Here is a 17,966-nt window from a genome sequence, read left to right as displayed (position 1 = left end):
CCGTGGGATTTCTGTCCCCGGGGTCCTTGACCTCAAGCATACATGATCCTCGAAGACCCTCCTTCCAAACCTACGACCTCTGCCCCCTACTAAACTCGTGACCTCTGCCTCCTTCCAAACCCGCAATCTCTCCCTCCTTCCAAATCTGCGACCTCTGCCCCCTTCCAAATCCGCGACCTCTGCCCCTTCCAAATCCGCGACCTCTGCCCCCTTCCAAATCCGCGACCTCTGCCTCCTTCCAAATCCGCGACCTCTGCCCCCTTCCAAATCCGTGACCTCTGCCTCCTTCCAAATCCGTGACCTCTCCCCCTTCCAAACCCGCGACCTCTGCCTCCTTCCAAATCCGCGACCTCTGCCCCCTTCCAAATCCGTGACCTCTGCCCCCTTCCAAATCCGCGACCTCTGCCCCCTTCCAAACCCATGACCTCTGCCCCCTTCCAAATCCGTGACCTCTGCCTCCGTCCAAATCCGTGACCTCTCCCCCTTCCAAATCCGTGACCTCTGCCCCCTTCCAAATCCGTGACCTCTGCCTCCTTCCAAATCCGTGCCCTCTCCCCCTTCCAAACCCATGACCTCCACCATTTTGTGAAGGGCAACTTGGGATGGGCAATAAATGGTGTAACCGGCAACGCTCGCATCCCGTAAGTTAATTTAAAAATACCTTCCAAACCCACGACCTCTACCATCTAGAAGGACAAAGGCACCAGATGGATGGGAACAGCCCCGTGTGCAAGACCCCTCCAGGCCTTGCACCATCATGATATGGAAATATATCGTCATTCCTTCGCTGTCGCTGGGTCAGAATCTTTGCACTGCCTCCCTATCAGCACTGTGGGTGTACCTACACCACATGGCCTACTGCAGTTCAAGAAGTCAGCTCACCAGCACCTTATTAAGGATAATTAGGCATGGGCCTCATCAGAGACACTCACCTCCAGTGAAAGAATACATTTGATAAAATTACAGTTACTAATAAATACAATAGGGAATCAGGAATTTTTAAAAACTCAGTGAGTGGTTAGAATGTGGAACTTTCTACTACAAAGGGTGCTGGAGGCAAATAACTCAGGTGCATTTGAAAGGAAACGAGACAAGGATATGAGAGGAAAGGGATTGGAGCCATTTGGAAATGTTGAGGTAATGTAATTGGAGGAGACTGTGTAGGGTACAAACACCGCACAGACTGGGTAGACCAAATCATCGTTTCCATGCTGGAGCAGCGCTCCGAAAGCTAGTGACATCGAAACAAACCTGTTGGACTTTAACCTGGTGTTGTAAGACTTCGTACTGTGCTCACCCCAGTCCAACGCCGGCACCTCCACATCATGTTATTACAAAGGAGAGGTTGTGCAATAAGACAGAATAACCTTATTGTAAAGGGCCATCTGGCAATGAGTGATCATAGTAGGACAGAGTTTTATTTTTAAAGAAGGTCTTACAGATGGGGAGAAACGTGAAGAGGTTTAGGGAAGGGATTCCAGAGCCGAAGGCCTTGCCAGCTGATAGCACTGCCACTGAGAGTGGAAGTTTGAAAAGGAGACTACAGTCATTTCAAAAACACAGTAATTAAAATACATCGTGCAAGGGAATCGCCATTGACTCAGCGACAGATCTGAGGGCTGGCATCATCAGGATTCTGCTCTTTCAGTCATCTCGGATGTTCCCCTTTATCCAGTTTGTGCACTTGAAATGCGGCACTGGAACAGCAAGTCCTTCCCTTTTGGAGATGCCAAGCCAACGCACGGGTGGTTTCCTGCAAAATGCTTTGCAGGCCTCTGGGGGATCTGGAAGGTGGATACAGAGAGTTAGAGATAGATTCCTTGTGAGCAGAAGGATAACACTGCCCGAGAACTAACCACAGGAGAATACTGGCTGACAGATTTGGATATAACATATTTCAACTGTGCTATTTTAATTGGATTTAAAAACTGGAATTAATTTTAACTTTGGGTTTAGCTTCACTCTTAGGGAATGTGGAAAACAAAAGTGAAAATAGGATTGGAAAATGTCCCTGTCAATCACCTGGAACTGAATCACCATCATTCGATGGTTTGGAATTGTACGCACCCCACTCCTGCTCACGTCCCACTTTCCCCCTCCACCTCGAATGCAATAATTGAGCAGTATAAAATGGTCCTTTCGATCAATGCCTCCATACCAGCTGTCGTGATAGTGAGGAGCCTTCTAGGAGGAGCAGTAAAGAAGTTATTGTACATGCCTGGGCATGGCCAACGTGCTTGCTTTTCACATTCAACTATCTCAATGTTCACCGACTCCAAATCTTAGTAAATGAATTCAAACTAAGTCAGTCTTGATTTTACGCGGTATTTTTTATCAGTTATTTATGTCTTCTCAATCCTTCCTATTCCCTAACAAGGTGTGGATGATGGAGTGGACATTCCTCGCGAGATGGTTGTTGGTATTTATGAGCGAATTCAACAGAAAGAATTAAAGTCCAATGAAGATCACGTGACCTATGTGACCAAGGTAGAAAAATCGATCATGGGAATGAAAGCAGTAAGTTCACTGAATTTTGTTGACTTTTTATGTCTCGGTTATAACTGGACGAATAAACCTTGTGATACAAGCTCAGTTGTTCCGGATTTTTTATTTTTTGTTCCCTTAATAGATATCTTGCTACCGAATATGATCTGTAGCAACAATTGTCCAGGTAATGACTTTTCTCAAATTCCCTGCTATGCGCCTGGCTGAAAATTTTCTTTGAAAATGAGATGCCTCAGTCCTATGTACCCCTAATTCTTCCATCGGTCTGTGTGAGAGCTGAATAAACACAACTAACTGAAGGAAAAGAGTTTGGGGAGATTTTTGCCTTTGTGCAATAGTGTAAGCTCAGTGGGGGCGAAATGGTCGCCTGTTTTTTATATCCCTCCCTGTTATGGGCCAGGGTTTAGAGAACCCCAAAGTGTATCATGGAGTTCACCTGACCCACAACTTTTACTAGATTGTGGTATGGGGAGCACACGGCCCACTCTACAGGTGGTACAGCAGAAATGGAAAAGTATTTTTTAAAGCAAAACAATGTTTATTCTGTGAACTCAAGTTAACCTTTTTAAAACATACAGTGAACATTTTAGCAACCATTCATTCAAATACAACCCCCAAAGAATACAACACTAAGTAATCCTTAATAAATTCCCAAACAACATTTAGAAGGCAAAAGACCCCTTTAACACAGAGATCAGGGGCGAAATTCTCCGGAAACGGCGCGATGTCCTCCGACTGGCGGGGGGTCGGAGACTCTCGCCCCAGGTTTAAATTCACTATTGAGAGCAGTTACCACTTTGAAAATCCCAAATGACCATTCATAAGCTTGCAGAGATTCACACACATCCTGCTGTGGTTGCAGTTTCTCCAAAACTAAAATGAAACCAAACCCACCCTGCAGCAAAAAGCCTAAAGCGAAAGTAAAAAGCTGACAGACAGCCCAGCTCCACCCACTCTCTGACATCACTGCAGTAATAAACACCCATTTCTTAAAGGTACTCTCACTACAGATATTTAGATACACACCCATTTATAACCCCAATGTTAACTTTCATTGAAATCGATTTGCCATTTCCCACTTTGCACTCTCGCTAAAATCTATCACTTGGAGTGAAAGGTGCCTCTGGGACTCTGTGGCTGCTAAATACGCCCTTTCTATGCGCAATGTGGGCGGTATGCAATGGCCACGCTGCGCTTGAAAAACAGCTCGCCGCAGCCAGGAGACCCCGCCAAGCTGACATTGTTTGCACATGTGCGATCGGGCCGGGAGGGCTGCGACCCTCCCATGGTATATTCGGGCTGGGAGGGTGGGGTCACTTCAGGGGCCACCATTAAAAAATAGCGTCCCGATCGCTCAAAACATTGGGGAGATCTGGAGCGCTGAGCTCCTCAGTGAACAAAAGCAGTGTATGTGCTGAGGCCCCTTATACAACGGCAGTCACAGTGTAATAGCTATGTGTGTCTCGGCACTGCGAGTGCCGGGAGACATGCGGCTAAATGAGTTTGCCATGGGACATTGTTCCCAATTAGTTGAATTGCACCCTAAGTGTCTCTTTGATCCAAAATGGTGTCTGCACACAAACGCCTGGTGTGAGCCTTGGGGACAACATTTGAATGAGTGTGTCAGCATCTTGCTGCACCTGCTGTAAGTCGTGAGCAGAGTGTTAGTGCCGCTGGTTTGGAACATTTCAGAATCCTGCACATCTCAATGTGCATTCAGCAGCAGGAAGGACTCTCCACCATTGTTATTTAATGGGCTCATCAACTACTCAAAGGTTAGATGCTCATTAATTTCTAATGGCGGGTCCTGTGATAAGACCATGAGACATAGGAGCAGAATTAGGCCACTCGGCCCATCGAATCTGCTCCGCCATTCAATCATGGCTGATATTTTCTCATCCCCATTCTCCTGCCTTCTCCCCATAACCCCTGATCCCCTTATTGATCAGGAACCTATCTATCTCTGTCTTAAAGTGATTTCGCCTCCATAGCCTTCTGCGGCAAACAGTTCCACAGATTCACCAGCCTCTGGCTGAAGAAATTCCTCCTCATCTCTGTTTTGAAGGATCGTCCCTTTAGTCTGAGATTGTGTCCTCTGCTTCTAGTTTTTCTAGTGATGGTAGAAGCATTTGATTTTTCGAGAATTATTTGAAGTTGCTGTAATGGTGGGGCACATGTTGAACGACTTTGTCCGAAATCAGGTGTAAGGTGAGAATCCTGCACATGAACTGTGCAAAGATTATAAGGGCTAGAATACAAGACCAGGGATGTGCATCTGAGGCTGTATAAAGCTCTGGTGTCAGACCCCATTTGGAGTATTGTGAGAAGTTTTGGGCCTCGTATCTAAGTAAGGAGGTGCTGACCTTGGAAAGGGTCCAGAGGAGGTTCACAAGAATGATCCCTGGAATGAAGAACTTGTCGGAACGGTTGAGGACTCTGGGACTGTACTCGTTGGAGTTTAGAAGGATGAGGGGGGATCTTATAGAAACTTACAGGATACTGCGAAGCCTGGATAGAGTGGACGTGGCGAGGATGTTTCCACTTGTAGGAAAAACTAGAACCAGAGGACACAATCTCAGACTAAAGGGATGATGGTGTACAGGGAGCTGGGTGGGTGCGGTGTGCATGGGGCTGGGTGTGGGAAGTGATGGTTACTGAGGTTCTGTATTCCAAGAGAGATGAATACATTTCAATTTCTCTTGCCAGAGAGCGGCAGGCAGCGTGAGCACGTAGCAGTGTGAGGATTACAGCGTTCCCCATGGTGCTGAGTGCCATTTACTGACGGACACTCCTTAGCAATTGACCTCACAGATATAGCACAACTTTAAAGGACTCCATTCCCTCAACATAGAGCTCATGTGCAACCATAGAGAGAGTATAATGCAAGTCAATTCTGCTATGCTGACATCAGTCATGATGTCGTCATCCTCCATTGTGCCATGTGAGTCACCACAGCAATCAGAGGGTGTATACAGGTGTATACAGGCCAACAGTGCGATGCTTCAATGACAGGGCTCAGCATTCCAGTGTACCACCACCACCCCTGGGCAGCACACCCACAATAATAGTCATATTCCACATGAAGTGTGATAGGTCAGACCGTGGTGTGTTGGCACAGCACTCTCGCTGCATGGACCTGTCTGGAGGAATCCTGCTCTACATGGCAAGTTTCGGCAGGATCTATTGTATGCTGCAGTACCTCGCAGCATGTGGGCACCGTCCACTCTGCCAGTTATACAGGGAGAAACGAAAGGGAAGGAGGAAGAGGACGGAAGGAGTGAATCAATTGGGTCCCTTTCTGACCAGCTCTCTGTTCGTGACTCATCTGATTGCAATACGCAGAAATGCAGCCTCAAGTCACCATCCACGAATTGTCCCACGCCACCGTACCCTCGCTTTCTCTTGAATGTGCAGGTGAATTTGTGGAGGTGCACCATCCCTTTAAATTGTTCCACATGGTGAAGTGCCAACGCGTGCGCCGCCAGCACTGGTCTCCTGGGTCGCTGTGAGGCCACCTGACCCCAGCTTCGAGGAAACGGTCTAACCTCCCTCTCTCACTGACCGCTAGAGGCTGGTTTAGCACAGGGCTAAATCGCTGGCTGTGAAAGCAGACCAAGGCAGGCCAGCAGCACGGTTCAATTCCCGTACCAGCCTCCCCAAACAGGTGCCGGAATGTGGCGACTAGGGGCTTTTATTAGGGCAGATCCAAATGTTTGATCAAAGACGTATTTTTGTAGAAGCATCTTAAAGGGGGAAAGACATTTTGAGAGAGGATTCTGGAGCTTGGGGACGAGGTAGACTCGAAAAGGAGGATCACTGAGAGTTGTAGGGCTGCAGGAGGTAGTACAGATCAGGAGGGGAAAATCTCTGGAGGGTTTTGAAAACAATGCTGAGAATTTTGAAATCAGTTTCAGGAACAGGTGAGCCGGTTCACCAGGATGTTGCCTGGTCTGGAGGGTGTTAACTAGCACGAGAGGTTGAATAAACTCAGAATGTTTTAGTTGGAAAGACTGAGGCTGAGGGGAGACCTGATTGAGGTCTACAAAATTATGAGAGGTATAGACAGGGTGAATAGTCAGAAGTTTTTTCCCAGGCTGACGAATCTTACAAGGGGGCACAAGTTCAAGGTGAGCGGGGGAAAGTTTTGGGGAGATGTGCGGGAAAGGTTTTTCACACAGAGGGTGGTGGGTGCCTGGAACATGTTGCTGTTCTGTAATGTTCTTTGTTCTTTGATGCAAAGCATAGTCGGGTGATGTTAGAGGTTAAAGGAGCAGCCTCACTGACAGACTGACAGCATGGATGTGTGTGAGTAGAAACTTATCTCAGGGGTTATTTAAGGCACAAAGATTGTAAACAGTGTGGTTCAGCCTCAGGGAGTTGCGGGGACAGGATAGAATTTGGAGCTGCAAACGTCTTTCCTTGGGAAGAGAGGCCAGAGCCAACCGCTTCAGTATTCCGAATATTTATTTGGAGGAAATTTCTCTTCCTCCATTACAGGCCAAGTATCCTGACAATTTCGAGTCAGAGGCCCTTGGCAGACAGGGATAATGGTCAGGAGTGGGAAGGGAAGCCAGGTCAAGCACACCATTCCCTGTTTACGGTTGGAGGGATTGGAATGGATCCAGACAAGAGCAGCTCCGCCCAGCTGGAGGACACTGGAGAGATGTTGGAGGAGGACGGAGTTGTCAATCATGCCAAAGCTGGCGGTCTTGTTCAACTCTGCCTCTGCATTGGTGGGCTGTGCATCTTCTCCTTCCCCCATTTGTGGCAGGAAAATTTTGGGTTAAAAGATATCAATCGTAAAAATCTGACCATTCAGGGAATATTTCATAGAGTGGAGCGACAGAGCTCCCTAACGGAGCAAATACTTGTAGCCTGAAATTTCTTGGGTGGTTTAACAGTTGCTGTAACCCCTGTCGAAGATCAACAAAATGCATCAGAAAACAGCACTTGTCTCACATCCACCTGCTCCCTCCTTCCCCATTCCTCACTATCCATTCCCCGCCTCACCCTGCCTTAAGAGATTTTCACCATTTTAAATTATTAAAGATTGAAATGCAAGTGGAACAAACCATAAAAGGCAAATGTGATTCAAGGTTTTATACAAAAACATTGAACATTGAAAGAAAGGAAGCTGGCTACTTCTATCAATTACTGACTAGAATACTGGATGTAATGTTCAATGAGCAGAAGGTTATTAGGACCATGCAGACAATATAGTGAAGGTTCACTAGAATCAGATCAGAAATTCAGGGTGATCGTTATAAAGAAAAGGCCACAAAAATGAGGACTTGAAAATTCCGCAGGAGCTTTTCCAATTTTGTACCTTTAGTGGGAAATGGCAGAAACCGAGGAGAAATAGTAATGGTGGTTCAAGTGACAATGCTTAACGATCTGCTGATCTCTCCCTTGATGGTAGAAAGTTGAGAGAATATCCATAGAAATCCAGTACCAGGAGCTTTTTCACTGGAAGAGAGAAAGTCGGGACAGGTATCGACTGGAGGTTTATCAAGGGGCGATGAACAGTGAAAAACTCTTTCCAATGGTTGGTAAATTTGCTAACAGTGACGATTAGTACCAGAAGAACAAGATGAATAAATGAAATGAAAATTGCTCATTGTCACAAGTAGGCTTCAAGTGGTGTGAAAAGATGGGCTGTTACAGAGAATATTTTTACACTGAGAATTGATAAGACTGTGGGATGCTTCACTACAAATTAGTTAATGAAGCAGAAACCATACTAAGGAAGAAAGTGGATAACATGATAGTATGGAGCACAGAAGGTCATTTAGCTCTCCAAGAGAACCTTCCGATTAGTCATATCCCCCTGCTCTTTCCCCATAGCGCAGGAATCTTTTCCTTTTCAAGTAGTGATCTGCTGGGTGAGAATATTCACAAGTAGACATTAACGTGAGCAATAGAAGCAATTTATTGTTGCAGAGCTCTGGGAGAAAGCCCCAGCCCCCTCGGTTTAGACGGTACACGTTCTCACTGAGCTGTGGCTTAAACTGGGTTAATATACTCTTTCAAAAGCAGAATTAGTTTGCATTCTCATTTACATACAGCCAATCAATTGTCCTAGTATCGCAGTTCATTCCATATACAGTTATCAATTCTTTCCACAGTGTGTTATATTCATCCAAACAATATGTTGCGCGCGTGATTACATAAGGTCATAAGGTTATGAGTCGCCAGTCATAGGTCATGAGTTGCCAGTCCAAAATGTAGATTTAGAGGCCACCCTTCCTCTCCCAGCAGTCTTGATAGCTTAGAATGACAGCTCCTGCAGTCCGTGGAGCACTGGTCATTACTGACCCATTGGTTTTGGAGAATACATCTGTCAGAGTCACTCTTAGTCCAAAGTTCACTGTCTCAGTACAGAAAATTTACATCAACAGATCCAGTTTCCTTTTGCAAGTTGTTGTTGAATCTGCTTCCATCATTCATTTGGGGGCCGCAAATCCAGGTGCTCCAGACTGGCTGTGTAAAAACTGCTGCTTTTGGCAATTCAATTAAATCTGTGTCAAGTGTTTGTCGACCCTCCTGTCAGTGAAAACAGTTTCTTTTTTTCTACGCCATCAAAACACCTCATAATTTTGAAAACTAATATTAAACCTCCCGTCAACCTTCTCTGTTCTGATAAGAACAATCCCATCTTTCCTGGCCTCTCCACATATCAAAAGTCCCCAGTCCCCAATCGCATCCTTATAAATCTCCTCTGCATCCTCCCCAGGGTCCTTATATGCTCAGCTGTAACTTCTCTGACCATTTCTATGATTCCCTGATGACTGTAAAGATTCTAAGTGAGATGAAGTTAAAGTATTGTCAGTCTATATTCTCGGCCATGAGCTCACAGCTTCAAAGTAACTTTTGTTCACTTAATAAACGTTCATCTCACCCAAGAGGGCTGGAAGAGGATACAAAGAACGAAGAACAGTACAGCACAGGGACAGGCCCTTCGGCCCTCCAAGCCTGTACTGGTCATGATACCAACCGTGGCCAAAACCCTCAGCACTTCCTTGTGCTGTATCCCTCTATACCCATCCCGTGTTTGTCAAGATGCCTTTTGCATGCTGTTAATGTATCTGATTCCACAACCTCCCTTGATAACGCGTTCCAGGCACTCACCACCCTCTGTGTAAAAAACCTGCCTCGCACATCTCCTCTAAACTTTGCCACACGGACCTTAAACCTATGCCCCCTGGTGACTGACCCCTCCACCCTGGGAAAGAGTGCCTGCCCATCCACTCTATCCATGCCCCTCATAATCTTGTAGACCTCTATCAGGTCACCCCTCAACCTCCATCTTTCTAATGAAAACAGTCCAAGTCTATTCAGCCTCTCCGTATAGCTGACACACTCCAGACCAGGCAACATCCCGGTAAACCTCCTCTGCACCCTCTCCAAAGCCTCCACATCCTTCTGGTAGTGTGGCGACCAGAATTGTGCGCAATATTCCAAGTGCGACCTGACTAAGGTTCTATACAACTGCAGCCTGACTTGCCAGTTTTTATACTCGATGCCCCCATTCCCTATGCTTTCTTGACTACCTTGTCCTCTTGTGTTGCTACCTTCAAAGATCTGTGGACCTGCGCGCCCAGATCTCTCCGACTTTCTATATTCCTAAGAGTTTTGCTTTTTACGGTATATTTCCCCTCTATGTTAGACCTACCAAAATGCATCTAAAATTTGAGTAGATTGGGGTGCTCTTTGGAACTTGTGCTGAATGGGACTGCATTCTGCATTCACCCAGCTGGTGCACACCAGACACTAGAGGACAGAGGTGAACGGCCTCCACCGCCAATATTGAGTCATAAGAAGTTAAGAAATAGAAACAGGGGCCGTTTAGTGGTGAATCTTCCCTGCCTGCTCCCTTGTTGATCAGAAATCAATAGGGTGTTTATCCAGAGTGTAACTGTACCTCTTACCTCCACTCACATCAGGAGGGGCTCTTCCCGGTTCCCAGGACCTTGCAACTTTTTCTCTAAGGTGTCCATGACATGAAAGCAAAAACATATTTGTTAAGAGACACAACCCAGCTCCACCCACACAATGACATCACTGCAGCTATTTGATAAATGCCCATTTCTTAAAGGTACACTCCCATGACACATTTCTTAAAGGTACACTCCCATGACAAGTGTTTTGTACATTGAATTATTTTCTTTGCAATGCAGTCAATTTGTTTTGGCAAATAGCAGATGTAGGTGGTAAAACCTTCAGTATTGCTAATGTTCCAACAGATAAACTGATATCAGTTTGAATTTTACACTAACAGTATTTGGAATATTGAAAGAAGTAAGATATTTAATGAAAAATACATTTGAATCAAGTAAATGGCTCATATTTAGTGGCTAAACCTGGATTGTACTTGGGTTAAGATAATTAATAACTTGCATTCTATAGCACCTGTCACATCCTCCTTTCCCAACTTAATCCACAAGCAATGCATCTCATCATTGTGGCAGCAAAATGTGGTGACCAATTTGCACATGGCAAAAACCATTTCTCTTCTTTGAATAATGCCATGTGATATGTTACCTCCACCTGTGAGGACTCTAATATCTCTCACAATTCCCACAGAGACTCGGAATTTTTAAGAAGAAATTTGAACTTCCAGTGAATGACTGAAAGTATCATACAACCAACTTTCAAGTTTCAAGACTTCTACTGTAACACACAAACTAAAAACACGATTAGCTAGGTGTTAATTCAGTAGGCAACTTCAATTCTAAACGATAGAAAAGATCCCCCCCCCCCCCCGCTGGGTCAGAGAATCGCCGGGGGGGGGGGGGGGGGGGCATGAATCCCGCCCCGCCGCTCCAACGCCGGCTGCCGAATTCTCCGCCGCCGTTTTTTTGGCAGGGGCAGGGATCACATCGCGCCAGTCGGGGTCTGTTGGCAGCGGCCCCCCCCCCCTGGCGATTCTCCGGGCCCCGATGGGCCGAGCGGCCGCCTGTTTTTGGCCTGTCCCGCCGGCGTGAAGTAGACATGGTCCATCCCGGCGGGACCTGGCAATGAGGACGGCCAGCGGAGTCCTCGGGGGGGTGCGGGGGGATCTGGCCCCGGGGGGACGGCCCCCACGGTGGTCTGGCCCGCGATCGGGGTCCACCGATCTGCGGGCGGGCCTGTGCCATGGGGGCACTCATTCCCTCCGCGCCGGCCTCTGTAAAGCTCCGCCATGGCTGGTGCGGAGAAGAAACCCCCTGCGCATGCGCCAGAACAGGCTGGCGCTCCCCCACATGTGCCAACTCGCGCCGGCCGGCAGAGGCCCTTCGGTGCTGGTTGGCACGGTGCCAACCACTCCAGCGCCGGCCTAGCCCCCGGAAGTGCGGAGGATTCTGCACCTTCCGGGAGGCCCGACGCCGGAGCGGTTCAAGCCGCTCTTTGGCGCCGGTACAGCCCGCCCCGCCGGTTGCGGGAGAATCCCGGTCCCCCTTTGAGCTTTACTCTGTCTCTTATGTGGACATTTCATTCTCCAGGCGCCAGTCCAAAGTGATTTTCAGCTCCATTGCCCTCTCCCAGCTGGATAATGTCTATTCCCCAAACTAATTTTCACAGTGAGGGGCACATTGGACCTTCCTTCCCTCGAGACAGCTAAATTAATTCTTGATAGGACAGTGAGTGTGGTGATGGCCCCATTTGGCTGCTGCTGGTTAAACCACTGCTGTGGTTATACCGTTCCACCACATGGGCTCAGAGTGTATATTTGGTCATGTTGATGGGATCCACAGCATGTTGGGGGAACTCCTTTCCTGATTGGCAGTTGTCAAGGCAGTCAGCTGCTAATGTTGAACATAATGTGAGATAACACTCATCCCAGCCTCCAGAATTAACTTGTTGTTTTGTGGTTTTCTCAGGCCCTTTCTGTCCCCCACCGGCGGTTAGTTTGTTGCAGTCGCCTCTTTGAAGTCATGGACGTCAACAAAGTCCAGAAACAGGCAGCTCATCAACGAGAACTCTTTCTGTTCAATGACCTTGTCGTGGTAAGAATCTCTCTCATTATGTACAGCAATGAATACACCACCAGCCCTGAAGAAACAAACATTGCAGCCATGCACGTACTACAGCTGTTCAGTACATTTGGACAGTGTATTGTTGCTGTAAACATTGGTTAAAACCTGATGGGTTTGCTGAAACAACACCTTTATATTCCCTCCTCTATGAGGTGTTGGCTGAATTTCTGCATGTGTCCTTTGTTCAAATAGAACATAGTGTCATAATATTCCCCAGTATATCATGGTGCAGACACACACACACACTGATGGACATGCAGTGGAACCAATCAGCATACACAACACCGCAGCCAATCACCAGTGAGAGCACACGCACTATAAAGACAGGGGACAGGAGAGTTCCCGCTCATTCTAGTAGCAGCCAGCTCGGAGCACAGAGCTCACAGCCTGCAACACAGACATTCACCATGTGCTGAGTGCATCACCTGGTTAGGACTAGGCAAGGGTCAACAGTTAAAGCTGGTATTGCATTTACCCACAGTTCAAGTATGTTAATATAGTTAACCTTATAATAAAATAGCGTTGCACCACTTCCAGTGTTGGTGACCTGTTTGTGATCCAGAACACCCAACACATAATGATACCAGGATTGGTTGCATACTAGCACTTCCGAGACCCACCTGCAACTAATCAGCATTCCGGCATCCTGCAGTACGGAGAACATCAACCCGCCGCCGCCGCTCCGCATCGCCGGCAATCTCGGGGTCAATTGGAAGATTTTTAAACAGCGCTTCCAGCTCTTCCTCGAAGCCACGGACAGAGAGAACGCCTCGGACACCAGGAAGATTGCTCTGCTCCTCTCCACGGCCGGGCAACACGCCATCCACATCTTCAACTCCCTCACATTCGCAGACGACGAGGACAAGACAAAGTACAAACGGTTCTCCTCAAATTCGATACCCACTTCAGCATAGAGGTCAATGAAAGCTTCGAAAGATTCCTGTTCCAGCAGCGCTTGCAGGGTAAGGACGAGCCTTTCCAATCCTTTTTAACACACCTCCGCATCCTTGCGCAGTCCTGCGGCTACGGGCCCACCTCCGACTCCATGGTACACGACCAGATCGTATTTGGTGTTCTGTCGGACCCCCTACCTCAGCAGCTCCTCAAAGTAAAGCAACTCACCCTAGCGACTGCCATCGAGACCTGTGTCCTGCATGAAAATGCCACCAGCCGGTACTCCCACATACAGGCGGCTGAAACGGCGCGGCAAGGTCCCCACGAGGCGGAATGGGTCCAAACAATTGAACACCTCCAAGGCTGCAGCCTGGATGAGGGCGGCCATTTCGCGCGCTTTTTCGCGGCCTCCCGCGCTTGTACGCGCCAAACGAGGGGACGGTGACGTGGAGGAACGTGATGCCACGCAGGACCGCACCGCGCATGCGCAGTGGTGCAACGAGCATACTAACGTCACGACGTGCGGCAACTGTGGCTCCGCCCATTTAAAGCGGCAATGTCCAGCAAAATCGCGACAATGCCTACGATGTGGCAGACTGGGCCACTATGCTGCCTGCTGTCGAGCAGCTCAGCCTGCCAATTCGCATCGCTTCAGCCAACCTCGCAGGAACGTTCGGGCAATTCAACCCACGTTCGCCGAGTCCGATTCCGACTTCCCGCAGATCAGTGACACCGAGGGCCCGAGGGAGCCTTTTCGAGTCGCTGGTATAACAAAGAACAGGCTGTCCCCGAATCAAAACCACCAGCCGCTGTCGGTGCACAGCATTGATCCAGACGACGAGTGGTGTGCCACCCTGACGGTCAACCGATCCCAGATACGATTCCGCCTGGACACTAGTGCTTCCGCTAATCTCCTAGCGTGGTCAGCCTTTCAGACCCTTGGGGTTAAACCAACCATTCTTCCGTCGACCTGCCAGCTAGTGAACTACAATGGCAACGTCATTCCTGCTACCGGTTCATGCCAACTCGAAGTGACGCACAACTCACGAAAAGTCATCCTTCCCTTCGAGATCGTGGGCTCCTCGAAGGACTCCCTGCTAGGCGCACAGGCGTGCAAACTCCTAAACCTCGTTCAACGAGTACACTCTCTCTTTCCAGAGGACACGTCTGCCTTCCAGGAGGCGGACTTCAGGGCGCAACTCAATGCCATCATCGACCAGCACCGCGACATTTTCGAAGGCCTGGGCATGCTTACAAAATCCTGCTCAAACAAGACGCCACGCCTGTGGTTCATGCACCTCGCAGAGTCCCAGCACCCCTCAAGGACCACCTCAAGCAGCAGCTGCAGGACCTCCAGGACCAAGGCGTGATCTCCAGAGTGACGGAACTAACCGACTGGGTCAGTTCCATGGTGTGTGTAAAGAAGCCTTCCGGCGAGCTCCGGATCTGCATTGACCCAAAGGATCTGAATCGCAACATAATGAGGGAGCATTACCCTATCCCCAAGCGCGAGGAGATCACGTGCGAGATGGCTCGGGCCAACATCTTCACCAAACTTGACGCCTCGAAAGGATTCTGGCAAATTCAACTAGACAGGTCCAGCAGAAAGCTGTGTACCTTTAATACCCCGTTTGGCAGATACTGCTACAACAGGATGCCGTTTGGGATTATATCGGCATCAGAAGTATTCCACCGGATCATGGAGCAAATGATGGAGGGCATTGAGGGTGTGCGCGTCTATGTTGACGCCATCATCATTTGGTCCACCACCCCGCAGGAGCATATCAGTCGCCTCCAGCGCGTTTTCAAACGAATACGGGACCAAGGCCTTCGCCTCAACAGAGCCAAATGTTCCTTTGGCCAGACGGAACTCAATTTCCTAGGGGACCACATCTCCCGGTTGGGTGTGCGGCCGGATGCGGACAAGGTGGCAGCCACCACGGCCATGCAGAAGCCAGCGAATAGGAAGGCGGTCCTCCGATTTTTGGGCATGGTGAACTTCCTGGGGAAGTTCATCCCCAACTTCGCCTCCCATACCACAGCTTTCCGGAACCTGGTCAGGAAGACGACAGACTTCCAATGGCTTCCCGCCCACGAGCGCGAATGGGAGGAGCTTAAGACCAAGCTTACCACGGCCCCGGTATTGGCATTTTTTGATCCCACGAAGGAAACAAAAATTTCAACGGATGCCAGCCAATCCGACATTGGGGCGGTGCTCCTGCAACGTGGTGAGGCCTCATCATGGGCCCCCGTTGCATATGCTTCACGTGCCATGACCCCCACCGACCAGAGCCTCGTGCAGATCGAAAAGGAGTGCCTGGGCCTGTTGACTGGGGTCGACAAATTTCATGATTACGTGTACGGCCTCCCCCAATTCACTGTCGAGACCGACCATTGCCCGCTGGTCAACATTGTACAAAAAGACCTGAATGATATGACCCCTCGCCTCCAGCGCATTCTGCTTAAATCGGCGGTACGATTTCCAGCTCCTATACACCCCGGGCAAGGACCTGATCATAGCCGACGCTCTGTCCAGGGCAGTCAACCCCCCGTGTGACCCAGAGGGGTTCGCCTGCCAGGTTGACGCCCATGTGGCCTTCACAGCCTCCAATCTGCCGGCCACGGATGAACGCTTTATCCACATTCGCCGCGAGACTGCGGCTGACCCCCTACTACAGCGTGTCATGCGCCACCTGACAGACGGGTGGCACAAGGGCTAATGCCCGCAGTTTTACAATATCAGGGACGATCTGGCAGTAGTCGATGGTGTCCTCCTGAAGCTGGACTGCATCGTGGTCCCGCACAGCATGCGGCAGCTCGTTTTGGAACAGCTACACGAGGGCCATCTTGGCGTGGAGAAGTGCCGCCGACGGGCCCGAGAGGCAGTGTACTGGCCCGGCATCAATGAGGACATCACCAACACAGTGCTCAACTGCCCCACCTGTCAGCGGTTCCAGCCGGCCCAACCACGTGAGACCCTACAGCCCCATGAGTTGGTCACGTCCCCTTGGTCTAAGGTAGGCGTTGACCTGTTCCATGCGCTCGGCAGGGACTATGTTCTGATTATAGACTATTTTTCGAACTACCCGGAGGTCGTACGCCTGCACAACACCACATCATCTGCGGTTATCCGTGCCTGCAAGGAGACCTTTGCTCGTCACAGCATCCCACTCACTGTGATGTCGGACAATGGCCCCTGCTTCACGAGCCAGGAATGGTCCAAATTTGCTAGCAGGTACAACTTTGAGCATGTGACATCCAGTCCCCTGCACCCCCAATCCAATGGCAAAGCGGGAAAGGGCGTCCATATCGTCAAACGGCTCCTCTGCAAGGCTGCCGATGCAGGATCCGACTTCTACCTCGCCTTGCTGGCCTATCGTTCGACCCCACTCTCCACGGGCCTGTCGCCAGCCCAGCTGCTCATGGGTCGCACCCTCAGGTCCACGGTGCCGTCCATTCACGTCCCAGACCTCGACCACGTTCCGGTCCTTCAGCGGATGCAACAGTCTCGTGCACAACACAAGGCGGCGCATGACGCTCGGGCGACTGATCTCCCTGCTCTGGTGCTGGATGATAACGTCCACATCCATCATCCGGAGGGTGGCTGGTCTGCAACTGCTGTGGTTCTTCAGCAGGTGACTCCCCGCTCGTTCCTGGTTCGTCTGCCAGATGGTTCCGTTCGCCGCCGCAATCGGCGTGCCCTTCGTCTCGTTCCACGCTCGCTACGTGATCCTCCACCGGTGCCACACCCTCCTGTTGTCCCCAACCTGGACTATGTGGAGATTCCGAATACTCTGCATCCTCCTCACTCTACCATGGCCCAGCCCGTTCCTCAGCCGGTGGCTCCTGACCCACCCTTGAGGCGGTCAACCAGAATTCGTCGCCCACCTCAGAGACTTGACTTATGAGTTTTACGATGTTGGACTCTTTGATCTGTTCTGTTATCCTGTTTCATCGTTCCAGTAGTTTGTATATAATGTTCATTTCGTTGTTGGTGTGACACCCTATTTCTCTGCACCAGGCACCTTCCCGTGTAAATAGATTAGCCTCATGTACATAGTCATGTAAATAACACGCACACACATAGTCAGGTACAGTCGCTGCACAATATTTATTGTCACGCAGGCACATGTTCTTTATATAAAAGGGGGGGATGTCATAATATACACCAGTATATCATGGTGCAGACACACACACACACTGATGGACATGCAGTGGGACCAATCAGCATACACAACACCGCAGCCAATCACCAGTGAGAGCACACGCGCTATAAAGACAGGGGACAGGAGAGTTCCTGCTCATTCAAGTAGCAGCCAGCTCGGATCACAGAGCTCACAGCCTGCAACACAGACATTCACCATGTGCTGAGTGCATCACCTGGTTGGTGACGTGTTTGTGATCCAGAACACCCAACATATCACATAGCACAGAGAACATTACAGCGCAGTACAGGCCCTTCGGCCCTCGATGTTGCGCCGACCTGTGAAACCACTCTAAAGCCCATCTACACTATTCCCTTATCGTCCATATGTCTATCCAATGACCATT

The 17,966-nt window shown here is 49.3% G+C and overlaps 1 protein-coding gene and 1 long non-coding RNA gene across 4 annotated transcripts in view; one reads left to right on the top strand and one right to left on the bottom strand.

The window, feature by feature from the left end:
* The window catches only part of iqsec3a (IQ motif and Sec7 domain ArfGEF 3a), a 738,133-nt gene that overhangs the window by 602,357 nt on the left and 117,810 nt on the right, over positions 1-17,966 (top strand). For all 3 annotated transcript variants that reach the window (XM_072485388.1, XM_072485387.1, XM_072485389.1), the window contains exons 8-9: positions 2,378-2,517; positions 12,366-12,491. In XM_072485388.1, coding sequence (XP_072341489.1) covers positions 2,378-2,517; positions 12,366-12,491 — 266 coding nt within the window. The remainder of the gene's footprint in view (positions 1-2,377; positions 2,518-12,365; positions 12,492-17,966) is intronic.
* Positions 1,400-17,966, bottom strand: part of LOC140396594 (uncharacterized) — a 34,706-nt gene continuing 18,139 nt past the window's right edge. The window contains exons 2-3 of the long non-coding RNA XR_011936578.1: positions 10,434-10,489; positions 1,400-1,784 (exon numbers count right to left, since the gene is read on the bottom strand). This is a non-coding gene — a long non-coding RNA (uncharacterized lncRNA). The remainder of the gene's footprint in view (positions 1,785-10,433; positions 10,490-17,966) is intronic.

Source organism: Scyliorhinus torazame, chromosome 19 (assembly GCF_047496885.1).
Source record: "Scyliorhinus torazame isolate Kashiwa2021f chromosome 19, sScyTor2.1, whole genome shotgun sequence".
Classification (NCBI taxonomy): Eukaryota; Metazoa; Chordata; class Chondrichthyes; order Carcharhiniformes; family Scyliorhinidae; genus Scyliorhinus; species Scyliorhinus torazame.
Note: the sequence above shows the minus strand (reverse complement) of the source record. Positions and strands in the feature narration are given on the sequence as shown.